This window comes from Schistosoma mansoni, chromosome 2 (assembly GCF_000237925.1).
Source record: "Schistosoma mansoni strain Puerto Rico chromosome 2, complete genome".
NCBI lineage: Eukaryota > Metazoa > Platyhelminthes > Trematoda > Strigeidida > Schistosomatidae > Schistosoma > Schistosoma mansoni.
In genome coordinates this window covers 31,576,240-31,586,911 of record NC_031496.1, presented here as the reverse complement: position 1 = coordinate 31,586,911, position 10,672 = coordinate 31,576,240, and the positions used below count along the sequence as shown (strand labels likewise).

The 10,672-nt window shown below is 36.4% G+C and overlaps 1 protein-coding gene across 1 annotated transcript in view; it reads right to left on the bottom strand.

Annotated features, from left to right (window-relative positions):
* Window positions 1-9,831, bottom strand: part of Smp_001410.1 (glyoxalase I (lactoylglutathione lyase)) — an 11,951-nt gene extending 2,120 nt beyond the window's left edge. Inside the window, exons 1-3 of the mRNA XM_018796380.1 lie at window positions 9,756-9,831; window positions 2,771-2,952; window positions 167-216 (exon numbers count right to left, since the gene is read on the bottom strand). Of these exons, the coding sequence (XP_018650598.1) occupies window positions 167-216; window positions 2,771-2,860 (140 nt within the window). The 5' untranslated portion in view covers window positions 2,861-2,952; window positions 9,756-9,831. The remainder of the gene's footprint in view (window positions 1-166; window positions 217-2,770; window positions 2,953-9,755) is intronic.
* Between the last annotated feature and the right edge of the window lie 841 nt (window positions 9,832-10,672).

Here is a 10,672-nt window from a genome sequence, read left to right as displayed (position 1 = left end):
CACCTGAAAATCATTACCAAGTTGATAAGCACCAATCCCATAATTATAAGTCAACTCAACGACAAAATGATTATCCTCAGGTCCATAACCTATCATGGTTTTGCTCCACTTCCCATCATATGGTCTAAATGAATGATATAAATCAATATTGATTAAGGTTAATTACCCGTTACATGAAGCCTTACAACCTTCAGTAAATTCTTCATGTCGTAACACCTGTGAAGTAACCAAATGACAAGTAAATGAGAAGCAAATAATGAACAAGTTATGAAAAAATATTTCAGCGTTCATACCATATAGAATAACCTTAACTTTTAGATTCATTTACTCATGGATCCAAAGTGACATACCGATGTGAACTAATAAGCTCCAATTTCCAGTCATATTTTTTACCAGCTAGACTATAACATATAATGATCAACTATTTAGTGTTTCAGCCAGTTTTGACCAATGACTGTTTTGTCAGGAAAAGAGGGTCGTTTTACGAATTAAAAAGCTAAATACATTCCTTTTTCAAATCAAACCAAGTATAACTGCAGTACTGGGTTTATTTTCAAGATAATTCCTAAGGCTTCGTGGATCACTTGTCCCGATAACCGTTGTTTGATAACATCCAATGGTATACAAATTTCAGAAAACAATACGAAGCATCGACTATATATTATCATTATACAGCGCAGATCACAAAGCCACAGTAACACAAAGGGAATATGAGCAAGCGAACAAGGAGCGAGTGAATTGACAAGATTTTAGAAGCACATATATATAAGAAAGCAAATGAATCATCGAGAGATTTAAGCAACTGTAAAGAACGAGAACATAAGTGAGGACAACCAGATGCATTTTGACACAACATTACAGAATATCTTGCTACAATCTGAGAATCATACAGTAATACCCCATTTGCAAAATACCCATCAATTATCTCAGAATTCGCCAGGTATTCCACTTTCGATTGGTGATACATACTACTTATGTCTGTCGACATCAAAAGCACACACGGCACAACCAACACTTAGACTAGCAAGAAGGATGTGGGTAGGTTGTAACACGTGATCAAGCATACATAATAACAATAACATAGAAATACAGAAGAAAGATTAGACCATAGAACTGAATAATCAGAACGAATAATAAGCGTCTGAATATAGGGAAATGTATTTCCTAGATGACATCTTATTGGCTTAGGCACTCAAATTCTAGTCACTGACCACGTTTCGTACTCACTTCAGATTGGAAGGCCTTCAACCACAGAATAGTTACATAAATCTGAGTTACATTTCATTAGCCACTTTGAAAATAGAAGCCGTCAAATTACAATCAACTTTTATTTTGCATACTTTTAATTTAGTATAAACATTTCACTAGGTCTATTCTCATTAAGAGTAAAAATGTAATCGAATCAATATGATTTTATCCATATGAATAAACGATTTCATAGTTAATATTCATTATGGTAATACAGTTTCAATCCACTTGGTATTCACTATAAAGCAATAGACATGCTATTAAGTGTTATGCAACCTTTAAAAGAACACGGATCCAATGGATACTGTATTGATCAATTATAAATATCTTAAGAAGAAATATGCTTTTTATTTCATCGACCTCAATTTTAATCAAAATTTATTTTTAATTCTCCTCTAATTAAGAACAAATTCACCAGAAAAATTTTCGAGAGTATGAACAGCATAAGAGCTTCACTGAATAAATTAGGGTATGTCATCAAACCCTAATGCTTAGAGATTTAGTAACAAATAGATTAATACGGTTCTAATCAACGATAAGCAAACCCGGCCCCAAAGCAGCCGAATTTAACAATCGTTTACTTTATTGGCATATTTTAGTTCGGGAGCTCCTGGTAAACTTTCAAAACAACCCTTTACTAGTCACCATCGTGAGTCAATAAACACAATAGTTACATACAACTCTCATCCTAGACAACCTGGTCGACAACAATTTACAGTCTTATCCACTGAATAATCATCTTTACTTTGTACACTACATCTAACATCCATATTGCTCATCTCATGGTTTACTTCAAATGACAGGAAAGCCATAGACGATTTCGAAAATTAGGGATGAACAAAACTACTGTACATATGATAAGTTTCGCCATAATAGCCTGAATTTTACACAACTACAGCAAAACTGATTATACTACTAACTAAAATACTTCATAGGAAAACGTATTTTACTTCCATTTTGAGATTAACAGTTTCATTTGAACTACATCAGGAGAAACAAGTAGAGTTTCACTAGACAACTAACTAGGTCGTATTTCAAGCCGAAGTTTTCGTTAACATAAGTTTTATCACTAAATAAAATATCGTCTGTGAAGCTTCAATGTGAAATCAATTTAAAAACAGTAGCATTGCTGATGTAAATTTTCTATAAAATAACACTTCATCAAGTTAATTCAAACCCAAAGAAATTTCCAACTCCTGAAATACTAAAATATTTCTAAGCCAGTTTACAAAAAGAAACTTGACCAAGGTGATGAAAAACTATTGAGTGATCGTTTGAGTTAACAAACTCAAAATGGCTAAAAAAAAAACATTTGTACGTTTATCGAATAATTAACCAAATTCAAAAAAATTAAGCTCTTATGTGTATATTGAAAAAAGTGTAGTCAAGTGAACTTGTGGACTATAAAAAAAATGTATTTTTCAACCAAAGATCAATATAATAATTTAAAACTAGCTTGAGGTTGCACCATTGTCACTTACATACACACACACACTTGTTTTCATCTAAAGTGCATACATACCTTCATTCCAAGAATCCGTTTGTAAAAATCAATTGTTTCATTACGATTGGCCACCTTGAAGACAAAGTGTAAAGCCCTGGTATGATTCATAGTAGGTGACGATTTAAAGTTGGTCAAAATGTCTGACTGATTGAAATGAAATCCACTTATTTGAAATATACGTCAAAGATTACAGTCAGAGCCTAAAATTAGAAATAAAGTAGTTATTATTTGCATTTTGGACGAAATTAGAAGTAGTACATTATGTAAAACGAATATAAATAGGAAATAAAAACGTAATGACTTTAAACCTAGCACGAAGATGTGACGATCCTACTCCTCAGGCTACAGCAAAAAAGTGATAAGAAAAGCAAATGTTCAACATGTACCGACAACAGAGGGAAATGCGCTTCCTGGATTCCACATTCTATCTTTTCTGTGTAAATGAGAACAAAAATCAGAAGAAACGAACGGAATCAGAGGATAAAATTTATTAAACAGCCTCGTATTTAAAACTTCAGTAAAGGCAATGGATGAACAGATCTCCTTAACTGAAACTAATCTCATCGACATCACCGATTCTGTGGTTGTATATTACCACTGTCTTGAGGATCCTCTCAACATGGCTTATATCAACAGTTAGTGAAACTATAAACTTATAACTTATATAAAGGAATATTTGGAGTGTATGCTTCTAAAAATGAAGATATAGATCTAAATATATTAATTTAACATTGTTTCATTTACAAAAGTAGAAATGAAAATAATCTATCAACAAAAAAGTAGGTAAAATTTAATGAATCCTTAATTATTTGATTTACAAGTATTTTACAATATGCATACACATTCCTTGAATCTGAATGGGATTGAGAAGACTGTTGTGACTTTGAGGCGATCTGATCATCATATGATTTATTCGCCAATCGAAATGCGACTTATACAATCATCGTACTGTGCCAAACCAATGACATTAGGCGGCTATGAGGAGCCTGCCTCCAAATGCCCTGGTACGGCAAAGAGAGTGGAGAGAGTCCGCTCTCCCTATCCAAATGCTCTCACATGGCCACGCGTATATAGCCTCTGCCACGAAAGTCCTACTCACTGCTTTCTCGTAGCATTACTGTTGTTTACGAAAGTGAGAGGACGAAAAGAATGTCTGGCGCTTTAACCGGGTTGGTGGACACGGCGCGTCCACTCAGGGGAGTTGTAAAACCCTGATCCCGAACCAATGGTGCACATGGGATCCAGTGTCCTGAGGGAACAAATGGCGTTTGAATCAATCGTTGGTGACCGGCTACCATGGGACTGCATCTCCTTACGAAGTTCCACTGCCTTGTGGGCCAGATCTTGAAGTCAAAGGCTTTGGGTGTGTCCCCCAAAGAAAACCACCTGTTTCAGTTTGGGCACCTGGGCAGTATCATAGCCCTCACACAAATCGAATGAGATTTGTGCGGCGCATATGTATCTGGTACCCGTCTTGAACCAATATTTATGTGTATAAATAAATAAATAAATAAATAAATAAATAAATAAATAAATAAATAAATAAATAAATAAAGATCAAGTCAAGAAGTAGCTGTGAACGTGGGGGACGGTAATTATTAAAGTGAGTATAAGTTAAGATTAGTAAATCTTATCATAATAGTCTATAGGTCAAAATGAAGCTTATGATAAGAAGAATATAGATGCACATAATATAGTTACTGAATAGTTACACAGTAAAAATATATATACCATATTAGTCCATTAATAGTTTTCAGAAGTTGCCCGAATTTTCAGTCTTCACTGGGAATATAACAAAGACTATACTTAATCCATAACAAGGTAGCGCAGTGAGTTCTGATAAACTAACCCTGAGGACCATTGAGAGTCGGGACAAATAAGCTGACTAGGATACTAGCTAGAGTTTAAAAAGTGTACTTAATCCCGTCGGTCAGATTTTCATCGCTGTTTGTTCCAGTCTATAAGAAACAACTAAAATCTTATATTAACTACAAAGGGGTCGGTTAAACTAACTGGCCTCTATAATTATCTGACACTTACGTAGGCTCATGAAGACCAAACCTGGAAAAACCAGACTGTTTTCAGTCCTGAATGTGAAAGGATCGGCTTAAAATTTATTCTGTATCAGGTTATAGAACACAAACATACTGATCCCCCGTTATGATCGCATTCCTTGACATTAAGGCAGAATTTGACTGAACTGACCAAGAGGTTCTCTGACAGTATTTGTCACTGAAAGGCACACCAAAGCAGTACATAAACATCTAAGCTCCCTACTCAAACACAATATATCGACTCAGAGCTCATGGCTAACCGTCATCAGAATTTTCACCTATAAATGGTGTTCATGAAGGTTTCCCACTCCCTTAAAATTTCATAATTGACATCCCCTTACAAACGACACGATTGGGTGAGTCGACTACTTTGCGTATCTTGGGAGCTTTATCAGTACTATTGTTTTTGCGCATGACAAAATCTGGACATGGATTCAGAAGGCTCAATTATTATTTGTTACTTTCCTCTGCTTATGGAGTAGACAAGATATCTGTCTTTCAACCACAAAGCAAGTGTACTGTGCAGAATTCAGTTCAGTATTACGTTACAACTGCAAAACATGGTCTCTGGGAGTATAAGACATGTACAGGTTGCAGATTTTTGATCAAAGGTGCCTTCTGAGCATTGCTCGTCTTTTGTGGAGTAACTGAGTGTGCAATGTTGAGGCTGACACAAGATGAAGGTGGAAAATTGGTTGATAAGGTTATAAATCCTCATCGAACGAGGTACTTATGATATGTGTTACGCATCGCTAACCATAACCTACCTTGATGTGAGACGTTTGCTGGCATAAGAATAAGTTAGAAGGAAGTAAGAGGTGGCCAAACCAAAGCATGGTATCTTTCTATGAAGATATTGACGGTTGGTCTGAACTACGTAGTAAGGTGAAAACTACTTGCTTAAGCTCTGCAGACAATCACGACCAATGGTTGGAGATTTTGGATAACATGACTTAGTGTCTTCACGATCTTGAATTCCAGTATCCCTTCACAAATATCTTTCTACTCTATATTTTTGAGTCATATTTTGATTGCTTTGTTTTTCCATTGTAGCTGCTGATAAATTATCCTGACAAGTTTTCTCCTCCATTTTCCTACGTTCATATCATCATTCTAGTATGTTACGACAACTGTCTAGAGCACATCTATATCAGGCTCTTAATTGATGACAACTAACACCCTCATAGTTCAATAGATAATACAATAAATACGTTAATATAAACCGCCTTGATATCGAAAATCACATCAAAATACATGATTAGATATCCATTGAGAAGGGAAAGGGATAAACATAATTAGCTTAACAGTATAAAAGTAGGTGGTATATATAGTATCATGTACATTATGTCCAGTCAAAAGTTAATGAATGTTAACGGATAAACCAAATGGATGAATTTTAAAGAGACGTTACTTTGAGATTCTAAGAATTAGTCTGAAAACAGGTTCGGCGTACTATGCTACGTGATTTTATAGCGGAAAATATTTATCCTCTAGAAAACGTGGTACGAAAATATATGTATAAAGACCATAGCCGTACCATTTACGACAGTCGGTATATGATAGCCGTACTTGCTCGAAACGATTGTTTTCATATATTGAACAAGAAACAAGCGTAATGATGGTATCTTATAGTATAGTTGCACAAAAATTCACATGTACCAGCCGAATCAGATCTGGCCAAAGCTGAGACCTTATCAAACTATTTTAGAGAAATCTATACTAAGGGTATTGTTAACAATACTTATCATAACTAAACTACAGAGATGCCAGCTATAGGACATGTGCATGTAACTAGGGAAGCTGTTCTTCGATTTATCAGTTACCTCAAACCTAGTAAGGTGCCGGGCCCTGATGGATTACATCAACAATTACTGTCATCTCTCGCGGACATTATTTCAAGGCCACTCACAATGCTCTTCGACATATCTCTTTCTCACAATCAACTCCCTAGGGATTGGAAAGATGCTATAGTTGGTCCTGTATTTAAAGATGGTCAGTGACAGATCGTGTCTAAATACGAACCTGTCAGTCTGACCAACATAACAGTTAATTTACTTGAAAAGATAATCCAAATTAAGCTACTAAGTCACACAGAACCATACAATTGGTTGACTCTCGAGCAACACAGGTTTCAAAAAAAGCTTTCATGCTTAACCAACTTAAATATTGAGAGGGAGGATTGAACAGCAAACCTAGATAATTGTCTGTCTGTCGATGTGATACTCACAGACTTTAGCAAAGCATTTGAAAAGGTTTCTCATTTGAATCATATTCAGAAACTCTCGAAGTTCTGAATAACAGGTGCCGTACAAGAATAAACAGGAAACCTCTTATGTGGTCAAAGGCAGAGAGTGAGGGTAGATGGGACACTATCTGAATAGAAGCCAGTCAAATTGGAGTACCTCAAAGCATCCTCTTAGGTGACCTGCCTTTTATTCTCTACGCCAATGAATTACCCACGATTGCGTTATCGACATTATTGTTTGCGGATGACTTCAAAATCTGGAGGACAATAAGAAATAAGGCTAGTCTTTTTTTCTCCAAGCTGACCTAGACGAATTAGTTAGGTGGTTCCCATGTTAGGGCTGAGTAGTTCTAGCTCGGAGGTACGGAACTAGCTTAGGGAAGCGAATATAGCGTTCACAATCGGCCAGACGTAACAGTGGCGACGAGGATTTTGGTATGCAAAAGAAAAAAATACAACAATTGTCGTCGGGGATTCTGACAAAACGAAATATAGCAATCGAGACGCGATTGTGGAATTAAACAAGCTGTAATAATTGCCGGCGAATTTTTGGAGTTATTATTATTATCAGTAAAAAAAATGACGACTTCTCTAGAACAGGTGCTGATAATATTAGACCACCGGCAACAGCAGATGCTAGCCTTCCAGCAGCAACTATTTCAAAGAGTTTTGGACAAATTTTTCATTAAACAAAACATTTCAGGAAATGAAGAAATTATTTGTAATGCATATAATGGTGCTAAAATGGCCGTCTCAGAAGAACGCCCAGTTGAGGGTTCAACTCCCTTCACATCTGATGGAAAATGCAAAATGGTATCAGATGACAAAGAAAAAGAAGGTTCCGTAGACAAAGCCCTGAGTCCAGAGTCAAATGAAGCACCATTGAATCCGCCGATCTCTGAAGACAAACTTCAGTCAGAACTAAACTACGGGTTACATGATATCGGTCAAGAAATCTGGAAGGATGCATATCCAGAAAAAGACTGGAACAGTACAGTAAACCAAATTGTGCCAGATGTAATTCAAAATCATCGGGAGATAAAAGCTTATAATGAATCAGCTTCATGTCCAATTTCTCATGTCAGTTTACCAGATATGGGTTCGCGTAATGGTGTACATAATGTTGGTGAAAATTCTTATGAAGATGAGAAAAATAAGTCGGTTGAATCAAATGGTGATCAAAAATCTAATGCAATTTTATTAGATGCTGATTTCCCTAGTTATCCAATAATCTCTAGTGAAAATCTTAATGAATTTGGTGGAAATGTTTCAGAAGAGCCAAGTTCTGATGACCTAAAGCCAAGGGTCGTTCATTATCATTTAGTCATCCCCAGTGGATTCTCTATTCAATGCAAGAAATATGTTCTAAATAAAGTCATATTAATTGTAATTTGGAGATATGAGGATCCGACATTGTTTCGTGGGGGAGGATGCAGTTTGGATACCTACCCCGAATCTTCAAAAAGAAACGGGAGGTGTTGGAATGAACCCTGTAGTAAAGTGCTTCCCTCACACTTTGTGCCTTTTCTCTGGTCTTCAAGTCGGTTTATAGTTCTAGCTCGGGGGTACGGAACTACCTTAGGATCTGAATATAGCGTTCATAATCGGCCAGACATAACAGAAACTAATTCTAGAAAGAGTGTGCTCATGCGCATCGGATAGGGTGGTACTTACCAGTATACCATCGATGGCGAATCCCTTCCATGAGTGCGGGAACACAAAGACTTAGGAGTAATAGTACGACGCAACTTGAAAACAACTACATATTAAAACGCAGAGGCTGCCAAAGGTTTCCGTGCGCTATGAGAACAAAATTATGGAAGGGTTTTTCCAAACTCCCTTACGACGATCACTTAAAACGTCTAATCCTTTTCCCATTATGGTATCAAAAAAATCAAGGTGTCCTTTATTTACAACTTGAACGTCAATATTTTCTATCTTTTTGCTCCCTCTAGCACCGCGATCTAATAAAATTAAAAATGGGGATCCATTTCTCTCATCGACCGGTCAATGACTGGAACGCCCTACACGAACAAGTGGTATCAGCCCCATCAAAGAATATTTTCAATGAAAAGCTAGACCTTCATTGAAAGACAAACTGAAAGGATCAACACAGGTCCACTAACCTACTATCCTTATTACTGAAAACAGGACTGGACCAAAACCGACAACCGCTACACTGAAATTGAAGAGGCAGTGAAACAGGACCTACGAGACTAAAGAAACGACGTTCTTTGCAGATCCCGTGAAATATTTCATTTTAGTGTCTTGAAAAAACTCAAAAATTAATAGTTTATGGGGATACATGCATATCTATGGGTAAATTAAAAACTACTAGAGGTACTTTGCTCCGAATAATAAACTGGCCATAAATAGAGACGTGAAAACTCATGCTTTTTAGCAGTCATTAAGCCATCAGTTTCGAATGAAAACAGATTATTCTCCATTCAAACAAGAAACATATATGCTTGATAACAAGTGTTATGCACATACGACCTCAAAGGCCTCTCACTAACCATATGGAAACAAGCTTAGGATACCATGTTCACTTATTTTGTCTGAATTTTTAGCTTTCTCAGCAGGTATAGGGAAATAATTTTCCCCTTTGATTTGTATCTATAATGTAGGAAATGCTGATTAGACATCAAAAAGTACATGGATCTGGATCAATACCATGATAAACAATAAAAACGCGGGAACCTACGGATGAAACTAAGAATCGTGAATGAGAAGCAGGTGGATGGTGTGAATTAAGGGATTAGGCGTTTACCTCACAAGCGATAACTGCTTTTCGCGCAGATTGTCGTCCTTGAGTAACGCTGAAAAGTGCCTTCAGATATTCAATCCTCAATAGTGAACACAAAAATCCAAGTTATCAGTACTCACTAATAAGTATGGTGGGTTGATGGACCTGTGTTGGTCCATGAACCTTTTTTACCAATGCAGATTCGGATTATCCTTGAAAGTGTTTACTGATAGAGCTAACACTCATTCCGTTAGGGCGTTCCAGTCGTTGACTACTCGTTGACAAAAACGGAACTCACTGCGAGTTCATTCGATCAAAGTTTTCGAACCTTTATCCGTTGGCTTCGGAGTTGATTAGTGCTGGAGGTATACTTAGTTCTGATGGTCACAACACCAAAGTAGAAATGCAAACTGATCTACAGATACTTTGTGATACTGTTGTTCATAACCATATTGATGTTTAAATTTGTAGTGAGTTCTACAGCACTAGATCTGTTATTATTGAAATACGTAACGGAAAGATCTGGGAATCGCTAGATTCTACTGAACGTTCAATAGCAGTACTTCTACTCATTACGTAAACACATGAACCTATACCGTTTTAACAGCTTGGAACACCCCAACACCTGTATCTGAGATTTGTCTATTCCTGTACAAAATTTGCATTGCTTCCTTTTATTATTTCCTGGACTTTTCGGAAAGGATTATGCTAAATTGGACGAAACATTAAGGGGATATCAGGAGAGGTATTCCTGTAGAACTAATTTGATAATGAGCACAATTGGAGACAGACAACTGATTCCATATCGGTAAATTTTTAGTGCGATGAGAAATAAAATTAGCAAGAAATTAATGCGAGCATTTGAAAATCTGTAC